Below are 26,003 nucleotides of genomic sequence, written 5' to 3'. Positions count from 1 at the left end.
GAATAGTGAGGGATTGCTTAAGCTGATATGTGAGTGGAAAGAGAAGGTTGAGAATCACTGCTCTAGGCCCAATTGCTGCTGAAATATTTTGCTTGAGAAAAATTGTCATTGGCCCATTTCCTTCGGAGTTATGAAACCATGCACATAACGAGTCAATTAGTTACAAATAAAACAGTGGCTTTCAAACTTTTTCTTTCCACACACATACCACCATCAGCAATCCCTTGCTAATCACAGAGCACCTATAGCATAGGGAATACTTAAAGTGATACGTGAGTGGAAAGAAAAAAGTTTGAGTACCACTGACCTAGAAGTTAGCTTCCATCTGGAATATCTAATTAGTAGTTATTGTAAAATGTCAAATCTATTATTACTCTTTAATCTATTTAGTGGATAGAAAGATAGATTATGTTCTGTTGAAAAATTATAATTGGGAGACTCATTTTGTCTACTTCCAAAACCATTCGAGATTCCTTTTTACGAAACTCAGGATCAGAATTTATTTTCATGAGCAAGTCATGAAATTTGGTGTTTTTTGGCAGCATCAAAGTGCAAACATTCATATTATAACCATCTTTCGACATTACTATAAATAAAAAAAATAATTAAATAGTAGTGTATGAAAAGTGTATTTGGTTCAATGATTATTCAGGAATCTGATGTCAGAGATGAAAAGCTGACCTTGTGCCATTGTGTGCTCATCTTTAGGCTCCTATACCTTTTCCCTGATGGTAGCAGAGTGAAGAGGGCATGGCCTGGGTGGTGGGGTCTTTGAGGATAGAGGCTGCATTTTTTTAAGACACTGCTTCATGTCGATATCCTCGGTGGAGTGAAGTCTGGTTCCTATATGTCACAGGCGGAGTTAACAACCCTCTAGAGTTTATTCTTGCCCCGAGAGTTGGCACCTCCATATCGGTGATGTTCCTCCAATGGTTTTGTCATCAACATCATCAATAGATATTTAAAAAAAAATTATATTGTCTTTAAACTTAACCACTTGGTAGATTTTTAACATTCTTCCTTTTGACATAAGAGAGTAATGCAACATAGACACAGGCCCTTTGGCCCAACATGTCCATGTCACCCGCCTTGCCCATTTACAATAAACCCATTATCCCACATTAGGTCCATATGCTTCTTATGCCATGCCTATGTAAGTGCCTATTTAAAAATCTCTTCAATGTAGTGATTATATATGATTCCACCACCTTCTCTGGTAGCGAGTTTCACATATCATCGATCCCAATCCCCCCACTTAACTCCCTGTAACTTATTTCCTTTCATATGCCCATGAATATCTCCCAAATTTTCCCACCACCCACTTACAATAATAATATACAGTAGCAGTGAACTTACCAGCCCACCTGCCTTTCGGATGTAGTGGGAAACTGGAACAGCTGGGGGAAACTCATGCAGTCACAGGAAGAGGTAAAAGGGGAGGGGCAGGGCGAGTAGGGGAGGGGTGATTAGAGGGTGAGAGACGGGTAGAGGGAGGAACAGGTTGAGGGGAGAGGCAGTAGAAGGGCGTGTATAGGATGGAGTGGGTAGAGGCAGAGTGAGCGAGTGGAGTGAGGGGTGAGTAGAGGTTGGGTAAAGGACTGGTCAGGTAGAGGGATGGTGGGTCGAGGTTGAATAGAGGCCTATAGCCTGAGGAATGAGCAGGAAATGCTGAGTCCTGATGCAGGCCAAAATGGACACAGCCTGTGAATGCTGACTACATCTCCACAGGGACCAAATACGTTTCCCTCAGGTCAAACAAAGGGTGAACTTGAGCTACCTATTCCTGACCTGTAACATTATCCTCCTAAAGTTATATCCTAAAGTTTAACATTACATATGTTGAAAGAAGAGAAAACATGCAGATGTTGTTGAAAATTTTCAATAAATATTTAGTTCGGCCCTCGACTTAGTCCAAGTTTTTAATTTTGGCCCTCCGTGAATTTGAGTTTGACACCCCTGCTCTAAGGCTTCTGTTGTTCCCTTTCTGAGAGGTTGAATGATATTGCAGGATTATGAATTCCTTCATTTGAAAAGAAACTCTCATTGTTGAGTTCCAGCCTATCTTTTCTGTGAGGTGTTTACCCTGCAAAATGTAACAATTTATTGAAACTCGCAAGTTTGAGAGGGAGTTGTTTCCACGTAACAAAGGCAAAGTGGTCCAACAGCCTGCAGTGATTCCCCACTGATGAGGCACCTCTTTGCCATCACAATGAATTCACAATGAATGTGTCTCATTTAAAAACTGACTAATCAGAACATGCACATTTTTGCTCATAATATATACAGGTACACATTCCTTTATCTGGAACCCTTGGGGTTCCAAATTTTGGATTTGTCCTGATTTCGGAAAGCCAGATTTAAGCTCATCCGAATTGTGCTGCCATATCCACCCCACCCCCTTCCACTTGTGCTGCCGTCTCCCTTCCCCTCGCCCACCCGACTAGCGCTACTGGTCTCCTTGCCTGCCTGACTCATGCTGCCGTCCCTCTCCCCACATGCTGGTTTTTGGAGTTTTCTGGATTTTAGATGTCCGGATAAAGGATTGTGTACCTGTATACTTCTATATAAACAACAGAGGACCCTACACTGATCCCTACAGAACACCATTGATCGTAGACTGCCAGTCAAAAAAACACTGCTCCACCACCACCCTCCATTTTTGAAAACCAAGTCAACTTTGAATTCAATGCACTAAGTCACTGTGGATCCCACATACAAATCTACCACAAGGGACTTTGTTGAATGCTTCATAAGATCGAATGTAGACAATATCCATTGCACTATTTTTGTCAAATCATCCTTGTCACTTCCTCAAAAAAAAACTCTATTCAATTTAGAATATATGACCTGTTTGCACAAAGCCATACTAATTATTCCTAATGTCCACAATTTTCTAAATGCAAAGTAAATCTTATCCCTAATAATCTTCTATAATTTTCCTAACACTTGTGTAAAATTCACCAGACTACAATTTCTTTATTATCCCTATTGCCCTTCTTAAACAAAGTAACAACACTGAATATTCTCCATTCCTTTGGGATGCTGCCTGTAAATAAGGAAGATACAAAGACCTATCAAGGCCTCAGTAATCTCCTCTTTTGCCTTCCTCAATAACCTACGATAAATTGTATCAGGCACTGGGGACTTAGCCATTGTTGTTCAACAGACCAAATACCACCTTCTCCTTCTTTTCATTTATTACATCACCCACTCTTTGTTTCAGTTCTTGATTGAAGCATCCATACTGATGTCTTCCAGTGGAGTGAGCAAAATCAACTTCAGGTTGCATTACACTCAGGAAGTCAGTAGGACTAGTTAGTGATTTTCAACCAAATTCCCCTGCAATAAATTCTTGCCCTCAGGGAAATTTTCCAAGAAGTTTTTGGATAAGAGAAATATAAGATTGGAAAGGAAAAAAAAATCACCAACTGTAAAAAAAGAAGTGGTTTTCTCTCCAATTCTATCAACTCAGCCCTCACCCGTACGTCCTTCCTTACCTGCACATCTGCCCTGGCCCCTCTACCCCTAGACACACAAGGACAGAATTCCCCTTGTCTTCACATACCAACCCACCAGTTCCCACATCCAATATTATCATCCTCTGTCATTTCTGCCACCTGCAAGGACCATTCCCTCTGAGACTCCCTCATCCTCTCCTCCCTTCCTACCAATTGCCCCTTGAATCCCTAGCCCTATGACCGTAGGAAATGCTACACTTGCACCCACATGTCCTCCCTCATCACCATATGGGGTTTCAAATTGTCCCTTCCAAGTAAAGTAGCACTTTACTTGGGAACCTGCAGGAGTCATCTACTACATTTGGTACTCTCGCTGTAACCTGCTATATATTGGAGAGACTAGATGCTGATTGGGAGATCGATTCATTGAGCACCTATGCTCTATCCATTGCAATAGCAGAGATCTGCCAGTGTCCACCCATGTCGATTGCATGCACCATTCTTAGGCCGACATTTCTGTCCATGATCTTATGCACTGACAGACTGAGGCCATCAGCAAATTGGAGGAACAACACCTAATGTTCCTTTTGGGCATCCTCCAACCAGATGCCATCAACATTGACTACTCTGGTTTCTATTAGGCCCCACATTCCCATCTCTCTTCTTCCCCGAACCCTATGCCTCCTTTCCTCCAGCTCTGCATTCAAAGAGCCAAACCCCTCCCCCAATTAATTTTCACCTTTCCTCTCCTGTGCTCCGATCCATTTCCAATTATAGCTTTTTGCCTGATGGCCTGTGCTCTTCCCTCTGTCCATTTTGACCTCCTCCCCCCAGCCTTTTATTCAGCTGTCCACCTGCCTTTTTTTTTACCTACCTTGATGACAGGCCTGAAACATTGATTATATATCTTTATCTCCTGTGGATGCTATGAATCTGATGGGTCCATCTAGCATTTTTGTGTTTTTACCACTGGTGGAATAACTGACATTGGTGTCAACCTGGGAATATTTCACAATGATGTAAAAAGAATTAGAAAAGGATATTAAATGAAATTTAAATTGAAAATAGAAAGATATCATGTACTTTATTTAAGTCCTGAGATTTGTTATCCAGTTTGCACAGACTTTGAGATGTTGGCCTTTATCTTGTTAGATCACTAAATTTGATGATTAATTTACATATCTAAATTCCATTTTTAACAACATCAAAGGTTATCTGTTTGTAACAAATCTGTTTTGTGTATCTGATGTAAATGATTATGAGTCTTTCACAGTTCAGACTTTTTTGTCTGTGCTGAATGCAAAATCTGCACCAAAATCAATTCCTCAAGATAACATAGATTTTTGACAGTGCTAAGGAGTTAACAGTCCTTTTGTTACTTGCTGAGTCTGACAGAAATGGAATTCTCTATTTGCAAGTATAATGCATTTAGCCACAGTACAACATATGATTTTTAAATTTTCAGTTGTATTATTACCACAAGGTATTCCCTAGAAATAGAAAACTGCTAACCATAGTTTTGGTTTGCATATCAATGTATTAGATGGTATTACATATTACACAAATTGCTTTTGCATGTTTATTGCATTAAATGATGACACTTCAGTCTTATCGTATATTATTTATGAAATGTTGGCATTGCTGCGAAGGCTAGGATTTACTGCCCTTCTCAAATTGATCTTCTGTGCTAATATTCTTATAATTCTGCTGTTCTTGCTTTTCATGCATTCAAGTTTGCAGGCTTGGGAGTATTTCAGCAGGGAGTATTTGCTGCAGCCATCTTGATTCTGTGGTTTAAGAAAAACTGTTTAAGGTAGAGAATGATGGTCAGTGCCGTGGCTGCTTTGCACTGAACTGTCAAGTTGAAGGAGTTTACATCACAGAGAACATGGAAACAAGCAATTTGGCCAAGTCCAATCATTGCCAAGCTCGTCTGTAGTGGGTGGAACGTTTTAAGGAATTTTAGCAAATATACACCTTATTCACAAAATGAAAACAAAAGAAACTGTTTGGGGCAACAGGACAATCAGTCTAACAGCATCTAACAGAAAAGTAAAATGGAGAACCTGAAGGAACTTGTCATGCTTAGGTGGAGCCAACAAGGTTTTATGAAAGGAAACCATATTATTTAACAAATGTATTAGTTGAATGGGTCTGATTCCTTGGATAGTGGTACAGCTGTATGAGGAGAGTTTAGGTCAACCAAGTTTGTAGTCAGTAGATTTTAGAAGAATGAAAAGAGATCTCTGAAATGTACAAAATTCTGACAGATCTTCACAGAATGGACGTGAAGAAACTGGCTAGGGTTGCCTAGAATGAGGTCTCAGATATCAGGGCAAAATGTTTTGATCTATAAGAAGAAGTTCCCAACAGAAGTTTTCAAACATGTGGCATTTGTCAAGAAAAAGGACTGTACAAGCTGAGTTTATTTCTGAAAGAGACAAAAAAAAAATTCAGAAAGAGAAAGATATCAAGGTTTATGGGATGAGAGTGGCAATGTGGTATTGTGATGGATAATTAGCCATGATCATATTGCAGACTTAAAAGGCTGTGTGACCTACTCCTGTTCCTTTTTTCCCCATATTTCTGTGGATTAAATATGGCAATAAAGAGGACTTAATCCAAGCAGTGAATTTTGATTTTCAAAAGGCATTCATTAAGGAGCCAGATGAAAGATTCCAGCATAAGATGAGGGCCAGTGGGATTGAGGGTGACGTATTAAAATGGATTGCAGATTCATAATAGACAGAAAAGACAAAATAAAGAGATAAACTGAACTTATTTCAGGTTGGCAAGCAGTGGGTGTTGAAGGAATCAGCACCGGGGTCTGAACAAATTACAGCCTCTATCTATTATTAATATGAAAGAACCAGATGTAATATTTCTCAGTTTTCTGACAATTCAGTGAGAAGGTAAATTGCGAAAATGACTTTCATGCCTGGGAATTGGATTTCATCCCCTTTTGGTGCAGAACACCATCATTGCATTTTGAGCAACCCAACCCACCCCCATATTTAAAAGTAATTTGAAACAGCACGAAGATGAATCTAGCTGCAGCAATTCCATTCCACCCTCCTAAATGTCACATCCTCCTACATCATCCTTAGAAGGCATTGCAAGGCACTCGAAAATTAGCACTAACCTGTCTCTTCAAAATTATCCCTGGAAGGCAAAGTAATTCAATATCAGTGTCCACACCCAGACCAGCATTCCAGTACTGTTGCCCAAGTTACACCCAGTTTGCTATGCTCCCAAGGCTGGGTGATTTGTAGATTCCCGAAGCAGACCTTCTGTTATGAGCTCTGTTATGGTAAGAGTTACCCACAAGGTGGGAAAATAATGCAAGGATGTTCTCGCAGTTTCCTTAAATCTCTCGGCTATGCTCATAAGGAGAAGATGTCGTTGAAAACCTTAAGGCCATGTATCAGGAGCACAGATAAGCCCAACAGAAGGAGTGGAACATGCACTACAACCCACAGCCCATCATGACAGCTATCATCTCCCTCTATCTGAAGCAGGGTCTGGTGGGTCCCCATGTTATCCTGTATCAGACCACTTCGGAGCCCATAAAACCAGAGTGGAAGTAAATCATCCTCGGTCTCAAAACTCGGTAAAAAGAGACTGAAGCAGATTAAAGCAAAGCCAAAGAAGCACCCTCTGTCAAATGTATCCATTGACAATTTTCTCTGTGGGCATCTTAAGACGCTTATTAGTCTTTTTTTAAAAAAAGCTGGTAGCACTGCCAGAGCTACTGTAATAGCAACACTGCCATTGGTGCAGATCCAGGAGGCACAGCACTTTTCCACGGGGTCTACTGCCTGATAGTAGTGCCAATGGCTCCATACAGGCTTTAAATAGCCTGTTAAAGGAGCCAACAGTGTTCTGCAACCTCAGGGACTGTGCCCAAGATGGAGTAGCCTGTACTGGACAGTGTACCATGAGGGGTTACAGACTGGTGGAGCAGCAGACCTGCACAGGGCACCAGAAATGGGGAGAACACCACCCATTGAGAAGAGGATGTATAGGAGTCAACCCTACATGATGGTCACCAAGGCAGTGGAACGGCAAGTGGCTCAGCAGCTGAAGGACCCAGACAGGCTGCATGCATTTTGGCAACTTGTGGTTCGAAGGATTCACTCAAGTTGTAGGCAGCTGGAGACTTGGTAACCAGGTATTGGAACCAAGATTCGAGTACAAGAAGGGCTCCTGAAGGGCCTGGGGAGCTGAAAGCTTCCTTATCATATTGGAGGTTTGGTTCTGGAGTTTGGGTCGCAGATTAATCGAGCAGGAGTCTGTGCAGCTGCAGAGGCAGTGGGCTCGCTGGAGGCAAATCCACGGACACTCACTATCTCTGAAGGGACTCTCTTTTGCTTCTCTGTTCCCCATTGTTAGGAGTGCCCAACAATGCTCATGGCAACTCTTTGTTTGCCTTATGGCAGCCAGAATTGGAAATATATCAGGTATATAACATGTTAAATTTATTATTATGTAAAAAATAAATGGAACCTTTGAATTGCAAATTCCCCACAACAACCACCTTACTCCAATCTTTTTCAGCCAGTGATACAGATCTGGATGGTCTCATCAGTGGGATAAATGCCTGGAAGAAGTTCTAGTACATTGGGGTAGAGGGGCACAGGTGCAGAAAAAGGAATATGGTGGAGGCAGGGTCCATGGGGGGGGACAGAAGATTCACAAGGGCTAAAATGCACGAGCCCATCATGGGATTTTTGCGCCTTTACTTCCAGGTATGAAAATCCACACATGATTGAACCATGCGTCAATACATTTCAAATTTCCGGATTAATTGCAGCTCACAGAAAGAACACTTATCAGTAATTACATCACAAATTAATCATGGTGGTGGACCGACAGAGCATTATTATATGAGGATTTTTAGCTGCTCTTTGGATTCTTCAACTGATATTGGCATTTTTTAGTTCTTGGCATCTATTGGAATGTGAACAGTCAATTAGTATGTTTTGGGGGCTCTGATCTACCAGGCTCAGTGAATAGAGTGTCTCTATCCAGGAATCAGATGTCTCCCAAGTGCAAAGTGTCTGCCTGCCTCTGCTCAGCTTGGAAGGAAAGCTCCAAGTGCTAAGCAGAGACGTCCTCTGGTAGCCACTGACTTTCTCCAGCTCCTTATGCATCTCATGCTTTTCAGTACAACAAAGTGATTAAAAATAAACACTGAGCATTTCCATTCTGTGGAGCAATCCTGTCAGAGTGTCCAAAATCATTTTGACATCAATCGCACAAAAAAAATTTACGAGAAGCTTGAGTCTGTCAACAGAATGAGCCGATCAAACTGAAAGTAGGTACTAATTATAGCTTGATATTATCTGTCACTTCATTCAAAAAGCCTGATCATATGTAATTCCTTTACATGGAGTTTAAAGTATCTATCTTCTTCCAGGCACTTAAGTTGTCTTTTCTGGCATTCAATTAAATTGTAACTTCTCTTATTTCAATTCCATGTCCTGCACAAACCCAATATTCCTTAATTCCCTCTAATCCCCAGGAATGTACCTTCAACATATTCAGTTACTGGGCCTCCACAGACCTGTAGAGAATTCCAATGATTCACATCCCCAAGGTGAAGAATATTTTTGGCATCTCAATCCTAAATGACATCCTTTACTTTGTGATGTGGTCATTGGTTCTAGACATCCAAACAAGGGGAAACATCCTGCTAGTCTTTGTCAGTATCAGTAAAGTATTTGCTTCAAAGTCATTGCCTCTCATTCTTCTCAACTCAAGAGAATATAGGGACAAATATAGAAAACTGATAAACTACTGTTGTCCTCCATCTGTCGTAGGTATTTGAGGAAGGATGACAGATCTGTTCAACAATATTCCAAGTGCACTCTCATTGGGGCCCTCTAGAAAACATCTATACTTTAATACTCAAATCCACATGGTCATGGGTAACATACCATTTGCCTCCCTAATTCTTTGTTGCACCTACTTCCCAGGCCCCTTTGAATGCTGACCCCTTCAGTTGCAAACTGGATGACCTCACATTTTTCAAAATATAATCCATTCAACATGTCATTACTCAATTCAAATATACCTTAAACTTCTCTGCAACCATCTCACAAGTGAACCTGCCAATCACATTTATATGGTCAGCAATTTGGATATATTACCATAGCGCCTCTCCTCCACATTGTTGTTTTAGGTCATATATAGTTGGGGCCCCAGTATTGTCTAGTGAGACCCAACGAAGTCCCACTAAGCATTACCTCCCACACGTAACCTGTCTTCAATAAACACTAGCATATTGACCCCAATCCCACATGCTCCAATTTTGTTTAATGATATCTCTATCACTTCCTCCAGTCCCTTTCGTTGTCACAAAATGGGGACTCGATTTTCTAACAGGAAATGGACCGCCTGGTGGACCCCTACACTCTACAGGCCACTTTCCCCTACCTAGATAATTTTCAGCCACAATCTGCAGGACCATGATGCTAATCTCAACAAGTTCCTTCACTCAGCGAAATGCGTGAACCTGACATAACAAGGACAAATGTGTCTTGTGGACAGCACGACTGGTCATCTTTGGCTGTGTGGATGAGAATACCACCATTGGCCCTGACCTGACTGCACGTGTCCATTGATGGAACCGCCCCACTTGCATACCCTAAAACCACTGAAGAGATGACTCGGGTTCTTTTACTACACTCAATGGGTCCCCAACTATGCAGACAAGATTTGGCCAGTGATCAAAGCCACAATTTTCCCCTGAGAAAAGAAGCTCAGAAGGAATTTGAATGGGTCAAAGATGACATCGCCAAGGCAACCATGCATGCCATAGAAAAGTCAACACCATTCCAAGTGGAGAGTGATGCGTTTGACTTTCCCATGTCACCCACTCTCAACCAAATGGGAAGGCCTCTCGTCTTTTTCTCACCTACCTTCCAAGGCCCTGAGATTCCCCACTCCTCCAATGAGAAGGAGGCCCAGGCTATCATGGAGGCAGTATGCTGCTAGAGACACTACCTCATTTGGAAACAGTTTACTCTTCTCAGAGACCAGTGAGCAGTTTCATTCATGTTTAATCAATAAAGGGAGAAAATCAAAAATGATAAAAATCCTCAGCTAGAGAATCAAACTGTCTACTTCCAACTATGATGTCCCCTACAGAACTGGCAAACTTAACAAGCCCTTGGATGCCCTGTCCCATGGAACCTGTGCTAGTCCTCAAATGAACAAACTACAAACTCTTCACAATAACCTCTGTTATCCCGGAGTTACCAGGTTTTTCCCTTTTGTCAAATCTTGGAATCTACCTTACTCTGTCAAAGAGATTTGGACAGTGACTAGAAATTGTTAGGTTTGTGCTGAATGCAAACCGCAGTTCTATTGACCAGCAAGATGCATTTCATCAAGATGAGCTGGCCAAGTGGCATCACCTGGACAATCAGCTAAAATCCCAGGGGTAATGGGCAAGTGGAAAGAGAGAATGCCATGGTCTAGAAGACAATCCTCCTGGCACTAAGCTTACTTGGTCTCCACATCTCCCATTGGCAAGAAGTCCTCCCAGATGCACTTCACTCCGTTCAGTCACTTTTATGTACAGCCACCCACAGCATGCCTCATGAACAGACGTTTTCCTTCCTGCTTCAGGGACGACGCTGCCCACCTGGCTTACCTCACTGGGTCCTATCTTGCTCTGCAAGCATGTCAGGCAATATAAGACTGACCCACTGGTCGAGAGGTCCGCCTCCTTCATGTTAATCCCCAGTATGCCTACACTGGCATCCCAGATGAGTGAGAAGACATGGTCTTGATCCGAGACTTGGCACCGCCGAATTCCCACTCGAACACCACTGAATTTCCACAGACACTCTCACCCACTCTAAACTTAGGGGTCCCCGAATCTGCAGCCGACCACCCCTTATCTCAGGGTACTATTGTTGCTAATAATGTACCAGCACCATACTCCCTTACACCCCCACCTGTTCCCACCCCTCAGTAATCTGTGAACAGGCCAACCCTTCAACCTTATCAGGATGTTAAGGCGGCCCCCCCCCCCCCCCCACCAATCTTTGCCATGGCACTCGCTGCGACACAGGAGACCCCAATAGACTTAATCTGTAAATGTGTATCTGTGTACAGTTGTTTCCCTCTCTTTTTCTCACCCCACAGGGTTCTTCCTAAAAAGGAAGGGTGAATGCGGTATCGTTATTGGCTGCTACTGACTGGACACACCTCCCCAGACCCATCCTACCCGTAGCTCCTTGCATGACACCCTTTTACTTTTGCTCTGATCAGTCAAGGAGGTAGATGGTTGTTTATGCTCTGGCCTTTAGCTATTAAAAGCCTGATTGTTTCACTACTCAGCCTTTTGTGAATTATTGATAGTACATCAGAACCCATATTAACTTTTGGTTAATCTTTTCCTTTTTACATATCCATAAACAATTTTAGGCTGTTCTTTTATACTACTTTATGCTCTCATTCCATTTCCCATTTCTTATTAATTTCTTGCTGTTGTTTTGGTCAAATCTGTAATGTACCTAATCCTCAGTCTTATGTTTCTGTTAACAACACTATGAGGCTTTTCCTTGATGTAAAATTATCTTAATTTTTGTACTATCTTTTTACTGCAGTCTTGAAACTTTTTTTTTGGTTATGCTTTACTTTGGAGCATCCTTCCCCATCAATTAACAGTGTCCAAAAGCTATATGGACTGCTGTAGCCCAGCAGTCTGATAGCAGTGGGTGTCATCATTTAGTTGCTGATCATACCTAAACTATTTTCAATTGCTTCAATCAATTGAGAAATCAGAATGGGACAAAGGTCATTCTGTTGGTGGGTGAAATCTTTAATTACATACTCCCAACTATAAAAACAGCCTTTGGGCTAATGTTAAATATTTATATTATTGAGGGAAATAGCAAGCACAGTTATATGCAACATTCAATTAATGTCTTTTGTATGAAATGTCACCATGCATTCTTGTCTTGTGAACTATGGGGCATTAAATACTAAGGGAGGCTTCAACTACAGGGTTGAAACCTGCTTCACATTAGATGAAGTACTTGAACTTACACAGAATTGTGCCAGGCAGTTGAGTGTCAGTATGATTAAAATAGAATAGTTGCCCTCCCTCTATTGTAGGTTCATCTTGGGGAAGTACAACAATATTCCTTCTTGACCTTTATGATTATTCACACCATTAATTTCATTTTACAAGTTCATTTCTCCAGGGTGAGAAATTGTTAATGTGCCATTAAATTATCAAGTCTCAGAATCAGATATCAATCGTTATTTGGCTTATGGTCACTTCATCTCTTTTTGTTAGACCTGGGACCTGGGAGCAAGGCATTTGTGATTTGTATGCCCACTTCGTCTTGCAGCCTCAGGGGTGTGTAATGTTGCAGATGTTGTGTATGGGCAGCCAGTCTAGCTAAAAATGCTTTCAGCATCCTTAGAAGTAGCCTAGTGGTTACCAACAAACACATCATCTCTGCAGGAGACACCCTTGCCAATTCACACAATAATGCAAGAACACAGCAGAAATTATGGTAGTAACACAGCAAGTACCTTATCTTTGTTTCAATTGTGTTTAAGCATGTTTTATGGCTGCAGTTGTACTTAGTATAATGAAGGGTCTTCAACATGTTGCTCTTGTCTGCTCTGCACCTCAGCTTGACTAAAAGAAAAGGAAGAACTTAAATTTTAACAGGGCCATCTACTTCCTTCCCTACTGTGCTCTAAAGTGCTTTTCAGAAATGCAGTATTTTAAAAGTATTATCACCATTGTAGGGATTGCAGCTGACAACTTGCAAATCATGAGTCCCGCATGGAGTTGTCAATAACAAGATATTTTTATTCTGATTATTAATAAACACATGTTCACCAAGAAACATGAGTCAACAACACTTGTCTTAAATATTTCCTTATTTACTGATGGATCCTCATTTTTTGGTCCACATGGATCATCTTTTCCTATTCCTTGATGGACAAACACATAGTACATAAAACGTAACATCACTGAAACGACCCCTTTGGCCCACATATCTGTGACAAACATGATGTCCAAATCAAACTAAAACCCTGCTCTTTGCACCTGCAAGATATCCCACCATCTGCCTCATATTCACATGTCTATCTAGAAGCCCTTTAATTGCTACCATTGTATTTTCTTCTACTACTACTTTTGGCATTCTTTTCCACCATTCCTTTTATAAAATTATTGCCCCTCACTTCTCCCTTAAAATTCCTTCCTTAAATACATGCCCTCTGGTATATGATGCTTTTAGCCCTGAGAAAAGATTCTGTCTACCCTATCACTGTTTCTCACATCTTGATAAATCTCTGTCTGGTCTCCAGAGAAAACAAGCCAAATTTGTCAACCTCTCCCCATAACTCGTACCCTTTAAATCATGCAATATCATGTTAAACATTCTGCCTGGAGGTCAAAATTTTGCCTGGAGGTCAGTAGCTATTTGTATACTGTGGGATTTATTCTGGGACTCCTTGCTCTTAGTGATTTTTATAAATGACCTGGACAAAGAAGTAGAGGGATGGGTAAGTAAGTTTTCAGATGGCATAAACGTTGGAAGTCATTGTGGATAGTGTAAAGGTTATCATGGGTTAAAGCAGGAGAAAGACAGGATGCCGAGTTGGGCGGTGAAGTGGCGGGTCAAGTTTAACCTCAATAAGTTTAAAGTCATACAATTTAGAAAGTCAAACTTAAAGATCGAGTAGGTAATGGCAGGATTCTTAACAGTGTGGAAAAGCAGAGGGTCCTTGGGGTACAAATCCATAGATTTCTCATGGGTGTTACGCAGGTTGATTGGGCATTTAAGAAGGCTTATGATATTCTGGCCTTCATTAGTCAGGGGATTGAGTTCAAGAGCCAAGAGATAATGTTGCAGCTCTATAAAACTCTGGTTAGACCACACTTGGAATATTGTGATCAGTTATTGCTGCTGCATTATACAAATCATGTAGAAGATTTGGAGAGGGTGCAGTGGAGATTTAGTAGATTGTTGCCTGGATTAGAGAACGTGTCTTGAGAGGTAAGGTTGCATCACATCCTGTTGCATTCTTTGATAGCCCTCAACACTGTCCATAACTCCTCTGATCTTAGTGATATTGTAGCGGCTCGTAGCCTACTCTGCAGACTGACACAGGAAATAGCTATCGAACCTGGTGATCGAACGGATGACGTGAGCTGAGCGCCCCGTTACCATAAGCCGCAACAGCAGAGGCTAAACCAGCCAGTTGCCAGCAGTGGATCGCAGGAGGTCCAATCAGGGCCAACGGATCACAAGGCGACCAATCTGCGGTTGGCAGATCACAAGCCATACCCATGGTGATGCGACAGTCAGCCTATAAAAGGCGGAGCAGATAGCTGAATAAACTCAGTGTTGACTGCACTCTCTCGGTGAGAGCCTCTTTCTTCGAGCAATAACCCTGAGCTATAACCGTAGCAGAGTGCTACAACATCAACAAACTTAACAACTCATCTCCCTGCATGTAAATGAAGCCAGTTTAGTTGGGTTGCAACAAGGAAAAAAAAATTGTTTTGAAAAAATAATTGCAGACAGAATCAAAATTGCAGACTGCAGAGTTAAAATTCCTCACTATTCCAAACCAAATGATTAACATTGGTGACAAAATTGACTTTAGTAGGCATAGGGAACAAGCGTGTGGTTGATTTTGTGAAGGCAGGTTGACATTAGAAAGGGCAGAGAGACAGGCTTGAACATGCTCGAGGGGGATGTAATGTTGGAGAAGGTCTTCTAAAATGAGACAGAGCAAAGCCACGGAGACATTTACTGGTTTAGGGTGACTTTGATGGATGAGTAGAATGTAACCTGAACAATAATGTAGATAGTTAGAATCAATGGTGTATGGATAATGGATGCTAGATGATGTGGAGAAATCGAATGCTGGTGATTGAGTAATGGCAAAGATGAACAATATTAGAAAGATTGAAGTAAGTAATCATTTTAAACATATCTCATTCAAACAACCACCAAAGGACTCTGCTTCTTTTCAGAGAATTGATGGACAAGTGTAGAAATGGAGTCCATGACCAAGGACAAAAGTTTTATTAGAGGAAGACGTCGCAATTCCATTAACTAATAGATGTGAGATTGAGTGGAGGCAAAATAGAGCTAAATAATAAAAGTATATCTATTTGTTAATTTTATGCAACAGATATCTAATACACCCGTAGTATATCAGAGAGAGGGACACCCCATAAGATGTTACTGAGGGAAAAAAGAATACCGTAGTGATCATGTTTTTAGAGATTTTGAGATGTTTCAGTGCAGATTCAGGAAGAGAGATATTGTTGAAGACATCATCACTGTCCAAAATACTTTTGCCATACTCTTGGGTTTGTTGGCACTGGGTGAAAGACAATAGTGTAACATTAAGAAGCAGTTTGCGAAAGATGATCAGAGGAGCCCATCTGCTAAAATATTTGTGGAAGGGCTGGCTTGTGATGAAGTGGCAGTTGGAGAGATCAAATTGGCTGCAGTCTAAGGCATGGATGAGAGAATAGTCTAGCAGTTCAATAGCAACAAAGGAAGGAAGGCCAGAGGTCTCATTTGGGTCAAAAGAAATGATGAGTGGGTAGGGGTAGAAATTACTTTTTTCATTGCACAGTTAGGAGAGTGAGGTTTAATGGTAACAAAAATAGAAAATGTTAATCACTTGAGAAATCGAATATTTTAGTTTAATCACTTAAAATATTTAGAAAATCAAATATTTTCTTACTTTCAAACTGTATTATTCACTGAGTACAAACACCAGAATTACAAAAGCAGGGTAAATAAAGTCAAGGTTGATTTGTTTTCATTCTTTATTTAATCACAGTTCAGTAGTAATGAAGCTTCTTTTGTGCCAACACGAAGATCATGAAGCCTGAAACCAACTCTTCTTATTGGTCTTTATGATTTTTTTTTAGAAATTCACCATGAAATTATTTCACAATTAAACACCAAGAGCAAACTGCTGACTCCCGCCATGTTAACAAAATGTAATTTGTCACAACTCAGGAGGCTGGATCTTGAATTTTATGTGGAATTATTTATCATTCCTCTTGCTAATTTGTGACAGATGTCCCTTCTTTCATGTGTATTTTGTATGCTTTCACTGCTTCATGGAGTGTTACGCACTTAACAGTTTTAATTGCATGTACAGTGCTGGAATTGCTGTTGAAAATCTCAGAAGCTTGTGCCAGTTCATCTGCAACTCTTTACTCTTCAGAAATTAACATTGCTACTCATTTATCATTGGAAAATAGATTAAAGCTCTCAGGAGCTTGTTATGAGATTTATCTAATTGCACTTGGAATCAGAATATTCAGCGCTATTCCAACTGTAATTTTGAGGTCATTCCCATGCAACAAACTGTAAATAATAAGAGATGGTGACATTTTCAGAAAAAATATCTGCACACACTAGTTACATTGCTCCACTGTGAAATTTGATGACTGCAGTTTCGCTATTTAAAATTCATTATTGTTAAAATTAATCTGTGTGCCATTGATTGTTTCTTAGAGTCAGTTTGCTTGTCGGAAACATATGAAAGAAAGAATGACTTCTTTTTCCTTAAAGTAAGAGTAAGACATGGCGAAATCAAATTATGGAGTAATGGAGCCATATGATGGATGACAACCAAGAGAAGGCGAAAGTGTGCCTTGAGTTGCTCTTTAAATGATAGTGGAAATGAAGACATTCCACCGGTTTACATAGGACAGATAATTTATGCTATGTATACCTTGTTACCTATTGTCTAAAATTGAGGATTCCTTCAATGGCAATTTCCAAAGGGCAGTAATTGACAGTTTTGCTGTCACAATATGCCGATGCAATGGAGTACTGCTCCTCTGAAGAAAATGAAACTGATGATACTTTATTCAGACGATTGATCTAAAAAATATATTTTTTCACTTCAGTTCATATTTCATGATTTTTCAATTATAGCTGCAGAAATAATTTGGGTAATGCAGCAGTAGTACATGTTGCAGAATCCTGAAGCCACTACAATGCCAGATACACAGATACAATTCAGAAGCTCAAGTATCTGAGACCTATTAACAAACTGAAGCAATAACTGCTGTATACTTGTGAAAATGTGTTTTAGAAGGCAAAACTATGAAAGTATGCATGCAGGCAAGAAAGATAGGACATCATATGTATGTTGGATGTTAGTTGTTAGTCTACAGTAAATACTTTTGTCCTGAAGCTATAATGGCCTCATGAAGAAACCATGTCATCACCTTCACTTCCTCAGAAGTTTTCAGAGGGTTTTTATGACATCACAAACCCTGGCAAATTTCTACAGAGTGTGCTAACTGCCTGCATCACCATCTGGTATGAGGATACCAATATCCCTGAACATAAAGGCCTCCAAAAGGTAGTGGTCACAACCCAGGTCATCACAGGCAAAACCCTCCCCATCATTAAGAGCATCTATGGGGAACGCTGCTGTCGGAGAGCAGCACCAATTTTTAAAGATCCACACTACCCAGCACACGTTCTGTTCTCACTGATACCATCAGGAAAGAGGTATAGGTGCCACAGGTCTCACACCACCAGGTTCAAGAACAGCTGATACCCCCTCTACCTCTGACTCCTCAATGACAAACTCAATCAGGAATTCATTTAAAGACTCTTACTTGTGCGCTTCATTGATTTTTTTTAAATTCTTTCTATATTGCACAATCAGTTGTTTACATTTCCTTATTTGTTTACATCTGTACATTATGCACATTTTTTTACTTTGCACTACCAATTAGTAGTAATTCTGCCTCACCCACAGGAAAAAAAGGAATCTCACGGTTATATGTGATGCATGTCTTCTAGTATGTGGCATTATCTGGCAATAAACCTGAAATCTAATCTAATCTGGTGAATGATAGGGTTCTTTGTAAAATAAATTTACCAGTGCCACAAAAATGGTTTAGAAACTACCTGAAAGTGCATTGCAATCATGTGTTTTATTTGTATAGAAAAGGTAAATGATCTCACTGACTATTTAAAAATAAACTGGTAGCCAACATATGTTTGTTTTTTGGTTTCACATCAAACAGTGATTTGACAGAGGTCATGTTAGCCGATTCAATCTCCCTGAACCAAGATAATACTTGTTCTGTTCTGTTTCCCTTGTGATGAAATGACAATAGAAAAGTTAGGGTTAAGGTTTAATCTCTCTGAGGGTTTTGCAAGCACACTTCCACTTCCAAGATGCTGCCTGCATTATTTAAATTCCTTGGCCTCATATTGAGGCATTTAGTTTTCCACCCTTAGAAGAAAGAAAACGCATATGATGGCACATAATGGATTTAGAAGGCTCTCACAAGAAGAAAGGCTGGATATGGGGCAGGAATAAGCATATGATATCCAAAGAGCCATTTCTATTTTCCAACACAAACATTACAGGCAGGCTTTACAATATTTCCAACTGTTGAGAGGCTGTCCAGCTGACCAGCCTTGGGTGAGAAGGCAGTTTGGGTCCAATCATTAAAAATGGCCAACAGGTACTTTATTCCCTCAATTTTAGCAAGAGGAGATTGAGAAACCATGCACCCATATCATTAATGGGATTGCAAAGGAGAGGGATAGACCTTCAAGTTCCTGGCAGTCCACATACTGGAGCACCTCTCCTGGGAGCCAGTGCATTGAGGCAGTCATGAAGAAGGCATACCAACAATCTCTTAAGAGTTCTAAGATGATTTGGCATGTTATTGAATATTCTGTTGGATACTATGGTAAGTTTCCTGACTGGTTGCATCACTGTTTAGTTTGGAAACTTGAGTACCTAGGAAAGCAGAAGACTGCAGAAAGTGGTAAACATAGCCAAATCCTTCATAGGCTTTGACGTTACATCTATTGAAAACAAGACAACTGCCAACATCCAAAGGACCTCCTTCACCCTGGTCACAATCTCTTCTCGCTGCCCCCTTCAGTCAGAAGGTACAGAGCCTGAACTCCAGCACATCATGTTTCAAGAACAATTTTTATCCAACTGTTATCAAACTCTTAAATCTCCCTGTGCTACTCTATCCTGGTCCATAAACAACCTCAAGACCACTAAAAGATCTGTCTGCACAATTGAAAACATCACTCTTTTTTATTTGCATTAACTGCAACTGTGAATTTTTATTTATCTATTCTTTTATTTATCTGTCTCTTTCTCTCTGTTCACTATTGTAGTTAGTTTATCTTGTGTACCTGTTTGACTGCAGCAAGTAAGAATTTTGGTACATTTGTACACTGTAATTCTGTATATGACAACAACTCACATTGAATATTGAATCCATTAAATACATAAGGTTCTTGTCTGCTTCTAGCAGGATGTTAACTGCAGTAGCTACTTAAAAAGGTGAGCAATGAATTACCATTGGGGGGGAAAAAATGCTAAAAGAAATTTTTGCATTTGTGTCTCTATTTTATTGTCCAAGAGTACTTTTGCAGATGTAATTTTGAAAGTAAGGCAAATTGTTCCAATTTTTAAGCAATCTCACTTGTCCCCATTGGGCTGAGTGAGTTTAAGTTGAATCTAGTTGTGGACTTACCAGTTTGGTTTAACCTTTGGGTAATGAATCTGCCAAATAGTTGTTAATGTAATGTTATCTATAATTATCTGTTACAGGCTTGATCATGACCACAACAAGGAAACTGGATCGAGAACAGCAAGCAGAACATGTCCTTGAGGTAGGTCTTTTATTTCATTGTTTCCTTGCAAGCATTGCAGTATTTTTACCCCCTTGTTCATTGATCTAGGCAAAGCTGATGGCAAAGATCAAGGAATTTCAAGTCAATTTTATTTTTTTTAATTTGCACAATTTTCTTTCTACCCTTAAAACTGAATCCTGATTCTAAAGTGGCCGTTCTAAATTCTTATTAGTGCACAACTACAGATTGGAACCAGCTAAATATTTCTGACGAAGATCTTTTTGGAATCTTCATGTTATCATGGCATCCAAATATAATCCACAAATAGTACTGCAGAGTGTTCTTAAAATTGTATTGGTATAACACCCATTTTCAGCTGTATTAATCAAAGTAAACAAGTTAAATAAATGTTGTGTATGATTTTTTGAATAATGACATGCAAGAAATGTCTAAAATGCTCTTCATTTGTACTGGTTCATAGAATAATTTACATTTGAGCAATATGCAGGGTGGGAAAGACATTTCACAAATAATACTGTATACTGGAAAGTCCCCAGTCTGAATTTCATGGGTCAGAGCAGTTCTGTTAAGTATTAAAGTTTTAGAGTTCTAAGTTAACAATGGTTATTTTGTATATCCAAAATAATTTTTAAAAGCTCTTTTTGTAAATTGTTAAGTATTTCGTCAAATTTATTGTCATCTGATTGTACAAGCGCAAGCCGACGGAAACAGTCCTTGGTGCACAGCACACAGGTACACGTATATAGGCAAACAATAAATATGTCGAACAAGTATTTCATCAAAACAAATAAGCAGATATTGTTTTGTTTATATGAGAGTCTCGAATGGTTAGTGTGAGCAGTTCCTTTTGTCATTCTGTGTACATATGTAACATGTAAAACCAAAATATGTACTAAAATAGGAGATATAATATGAAAGAGGAATGGAAACTTATCAATGTGAGTCCTGAATACACTAGTGTTCCAATTTTTGGATTATGATAGCTAATACCAGGAATTTTATTAATACTAGCTGTGTCAAGATTGTCATTGTGTCCAAAGCAACAACTCAATTAATTTCTAATTCATTTTAAGTTGAAATCTTCTCTAATCCTTTTGAATCCCGGCTGTAGGAAACTCTGTTTCTGAGGAAGGGATACGTTACCCTGTCCGTTATGACGTCCAGTTGCTCCATGTCATTGTCACAATTTGCTCAGTCAATAGGAAGAACTATTATTGCAAAGGAAAACTTTAAAAAAAAATCTGTTCTTTACAAGATTACAGCTCTCTTACCTTACCCATGATTTGAAAGGTGAAGTAGACTTTATGGGCTGAATGGCATAATTCTGCTTCTAAGTCGTATGGTCTTAACCTAACAGTCTGAACTATTTTTGTTTAATTTAAGGGTTATTTAAATATTTGTTTAACTACTCCGTAATTTCTTTTTTTTTTACTTTATTTGTGTTTTTGATGCTTTGCTGTGACTCAAACAGTTCAAATCTAATTGGAACTGTGGATTGTAAATCAGAATCCACGAGACTTATGAATCCTTTCTGAGGTTGGTGAAATTCTTGAATCAATGCATGATGTTAACAAAACAGATATTTGAATGGATGGGAAAAGGCATACATTTATATAATGGTTCTCAGGATCTTATTGCATCATGAAGCTCTTCACAGCATTATTGTAATGTAGAGATGGATGGTACCTCAAGTACTCTTAAACACTGTTGAAAACACTCAGCTGTGTCCTAAGTATCTCACTGGACGTTCCTGTTTAGCCTCCGGAATCAACATCCATTTGACACACCGTGAGCTGAATCAAGGCATCTTAAACACAGCGACTGCTTTGTAAGAATCACTGCAACTTATCATTTTCCTTAAGATGAGACACGCATAAATGCTAAAAGGATACAAAGCTGAGATTAGCAAAATCGTGTCGACATTGTGTATTGCATCACTGCATTTCCTTTTGACAAGCTTTACGCTACCATTTGACAAGCATAATACAAATACTATTTATACAGCACTAACATCCTGTACTTGTGTACACAAGTATTCTTAGCTGTGAAGGACATCAAATTTACAAACATTCTATTACTAAACCTCAACTGTGATAAAAATCAAAAATATTACAATTTTTGTCCATAGTATTTTGTTCAACAGTATTAAACTGCCAGGATAAACATTAAAGCTGCCATAAAATATACGAGTACTTTCTCCTCATAATGAGTGATTATTAAATAACCTCTGTAGCAATAATGGGATTATCATTTTCAACACTGACTTGAATGATTTGCATTTGCATACCTGTCAATTTGTATTTTTTTAAACAAAAATTGGTCCGAATATGCTTAACTCTAACTCAAAATGTAAAATATGTATTATATTTTCCATTTTTGAGAAATTAAATTCCAATTTAGCATATATTTCATCTAAGGGGAGATACTTCATGTAGTTTCCCTTTAGGCATCAAAGTGTATGATGATATGATGAGCAGCTCTGCTGCATGAGGTATGAAACATAAATATGAGCACTTTTAACAGTCGATTAAAATGATGATGAACCTAACATGAGTATCGTGATTTTATATCTTTTTTCACGCTATAAGTATGTTGCGAATAATGGGAAAATTATGAATGAATAACCATTAATGATAAATCCAGATCTGTGGATTTTGCCTACATCTTGAAAATATTTCATAAATTTTAGCATAATTTTATTTAAAAGCCCCTGACCTGTAAATAGTTTGATGTATCATGAATTATGGTAATTTTCCATAATGCAGTGAAATTGATTTCTGTTGGCAATGCAATAAAAAAACTCATGATCGGAGAAGAGATGAGATTGAGTAATCGGATAATTGAAAATCTGTTGGTTGTTTATGAACATTAAATAGACATTCAGTGATTGTAGCAGATTACAAAATAGATCAATAGTTCTCAACCTCTTTCTTTCCACTCACACGCTACCTTAAGTAATCCATAGGTGCTTTGTGGTTAGTAAGGGATTACTTAAAGTGTTACATGAGTGGGAAAAAAGTTGAGAACCACTGCTTTAAGGGGCTGTGAATGGTTTATTGCATAAGAGAGGCTATGTTATTCCAGACACATGAATCTAAATAAATTTTGTGGGTTTTTGAAAATCTAAAGAAATCACCTTCAGTTGACACCAACATGCATAGCCATCTGCTCCACCCCATTCCTGGCAACTGTCTCAAAACAAACTAAGAGTATAAACTTTATGACATGTTTCTACCAGATAAGGCTTTGAATCTTGTATATAAACTATTGCTGAGACTGCTCATGACTAACTCCATAATGTCACCCAGTGCTGTCCCTGGACTTGATCTATTCTTTATAGACTTGAGGTCACCTAAAACATTATTGCCCGTGTCCATGCTCACACCAATTCCTGGTCTTCTATCCAATTTGTGAGCACTTTAAGATTCTCATCAGAATTTTAACTCCTTCTGTGGTCAACCCTTTTCTATTTCTATAAATAATATTCCTTCTCCCAAATTATTCGTAACTCTCAAATTCTCACTCCATTCCAGATTGAATTATTCCAACAACAGCATCTGTGTCTTTAGCCACCAAGGTCCTATGCATTGGTATTCCTTCCCTAAACATGTGCCCATCTGCCTTAACTCAAAAGATGGACTTTATCCACATCCCTTATCCTTCTTTAGATTAATTGGTCATATGTAATAACGTAATTGAAGAACATCTTTTTAATACCTATGCAGTCATTACTAAAAGGTTGATTATATTACTTAACTGAAGTTACTTCGTGCTGACACAAATTAGTCAATTCTGTGGCTTCGCCTGATGCATGTGTTGCTTACTTGGAACTGCACAGGCTGGGTCATCAGCTGGAGAAACCCTAACCAACATTTCCCTTTCCAACCCTGGAGATTAATACTAAACATTCCCACTTATTCTTGCTGACATATTAAAGTGTTAGGATGTGTGTTTGAAAATTCAAAGAAAGAAAATACTGAGTATACTGACAACTTGCACACTAAGTCTCACAAATTATGAAGACATTTAATTAATACTCTCCAAGTTCCCCAATCCAGTTCAAGGCATTGACAAGCAGACAGTATCTGCAGGATAATTAGTAAAATAAAATTGGCACAGAAAAAATATATTGGAGATCACGTTGACGTAAAAGCTAAGGAAATATCACGTCATAATAGGACATGTAGTGTAGAGGGAAGATGGAACACTGGTTGGTTGATTGTTTTACTGTAGATCACAATGTTAACATGAATCCAGTCTTTCATTTACGTGCTATTTTAATTCTACGAGTCACTTCCACCTGAGACTTCTTTAGACTGCAATTCCTCGGCCATTCCCTTGAAGCTCTGCAGAAGGTCCTCGCATTCAGTGTGGAATTTTTCCATCTTCAATAGAGGCACTGGTTTCAGTAAAGTCAGATTACTATCTCAACTTGGAATAGCTTTGTTGATGCCCCTTCCATCTATTGTTTGCTCTGTTACATCATCACTTCTGTTATTGGTTCACTCCCACCTGCCATATATCTTTTGGTCATTCAACCCTTCCTCATTAAACTGCCAACAACTTCCTACTCTGGATTTTGCTTCACCTGATGAATATATCCTGAATTTTATGGAACTATTTACAATATCAACCACCATGGGGTTAGATAGGTAGTTCACAGATTGATCAGAATTGAATCAAAGGAGTATTTCATGTGGTTTACCAATATCCCTTATTGAAGCAGCTGCACTCTATCCGCACACACCAACTTCCCTTCCCCACCATTCTGGTTGTCCTCAGCCTCCTCCATTGTCAGGTGATACTAAATTGGAGGACTGCACCTCATGGATAATCTATAACATGGAATTCTCCATTTTCAAGTAACCTGCTCCCACTCAATCCCTTTCTCCCTCCTCATATACCCAGGTCCTCTCACATTCCCCCTTCTCTTCAATCCCAGTCCCATGACCCAATTCCTTTCTCTTTCCCCACCTTCTCTCTCTAACCACTAGCCACCATACCTCCCCACTGTATTCTACAAGGTATAAGCAAAAAGCAGGCAGGTGTCTGAATCAAGACTGAGAGAAAAAGAGGGAAGAATGGCAGGGGAGGAGTCAGTCCAACAAACAAAAGGTTATAATTGGATATGATAAGAGGAAAGGTGAGAGTTGATTTTGTAAGACAGAGCAGTGGTGTTCAATGAAACAATCTGCATGCAGTCTTATCGAAAAAGGAGACCACAACGGGAGCACCAGATGCAGTAGAAAACCCCTGAAGATTCATATAAGTGTTGCTTCACTTGGAAGGACTGTTTGGGTCTCCTAATGTTGGTGAGAGAGATGGTGTTGGTGCAGGGGGAGGTGCCAAGCGGACAATTGATGGGGATGGAGGAAGTCACGGAGGGAGTGGTCCCTGTGGAGGGAGGAGAGGGTAATATGTGTCTGGTGGTGGGATCACATAGGAAGTGACAGAAATGACAGAGGAGGATATGTTGTACAGGGAGGTTTGCGGGGTCATAGGTGTGGACAACTGGAATCCTGTCCTTGTTGTGCATTGTGGCAGAGGGCAAATGTATAGGAAATGGAGCATATGCAGGTGAAGGAAAGTGTTGATAGTGGTAGAGGGAATGCCACGTTGTTTGAAGAAGGACATCTTTTGTGATCTGGCATGGAAGACTTCATCCTGGAAACAGAAACGATGGAGATGGAGAAATTAAAAGAAAGGATTGGAAAATTCTTACAGGAGACAGTGTATGAAGAGGTGTAGATGAGGTACCTATGGGAGTGATTTAAAAAAAAGACAATTTAAAATTGAAATTCAAAACATCTGTCAGTGTTTCTGGGATGTTTGGTTGTTGTGTACATCCATATTTCAGTTTATAAAATTT

The 26,003-nt window shown here is 39.5% G+C and overlaps 1 protein-coding gene and 1 long non-coding RNA gene across 10 annotated transcripts in view; one reads left to right on the top strand and one right to left on the bottom strand.

Moving 5' to 3' along the window:
• Positions 1–26,003, top strand: part of LOC138739226 (protocadherin Fat 3-like) — a 781,242-nt gene that overhangs the window by 473,073 nt on the left and 282,166 nt on the right. For all 9 annotated transcript variants that reach the window (XR_011342098.1, XM_069890851.1, XM_069890850.1 and 6 more), the window contains exon 5: positions 20,091–20,152. Coding sequence is in view for 8 of the 9 variants with exons in the window: in XM_069890851.1 (XP_069746952.1) it covers positions 20,091–20,152 (62 nt within the window). In the remaining variant the exon portion in view is untranslated. The remainder of the gene's footprint in view (positions 1–20,090; positions 20,153–26,003) is intronic.
• Positions 4,909–24,589, bottom strand: LOC138739227 (uncharacterized). The gene is made up of 3 exons (XR_011342099.1): positions 24,435–24,589; positions 13,017–13,125; positions 4,909–5,245 (listed from the first exon to the last, which is right to left on the bottom strand). It is a non-coding gene; the product is annotated as an uncharacterized lncRNA (long non-coding RNA).

Source organism: Narcine bancroftii, chromosome 7, assembly GCF_036971445.1.
Source record: "Narcine bancroftii isolate sNarBan1 chromosome 7, sNarBan1.hap1, whole genome shotgun sequence".
Lineage (NCBI taxonomy): Eukaryota > Metazoa > Chordata > Chondrichthyes > Torpediniformes > Narcinidae > Narcine > Narcine bancroftii.
This window is presented reverse-complemented; position numbering and strand designations above follow the sequence as displayed.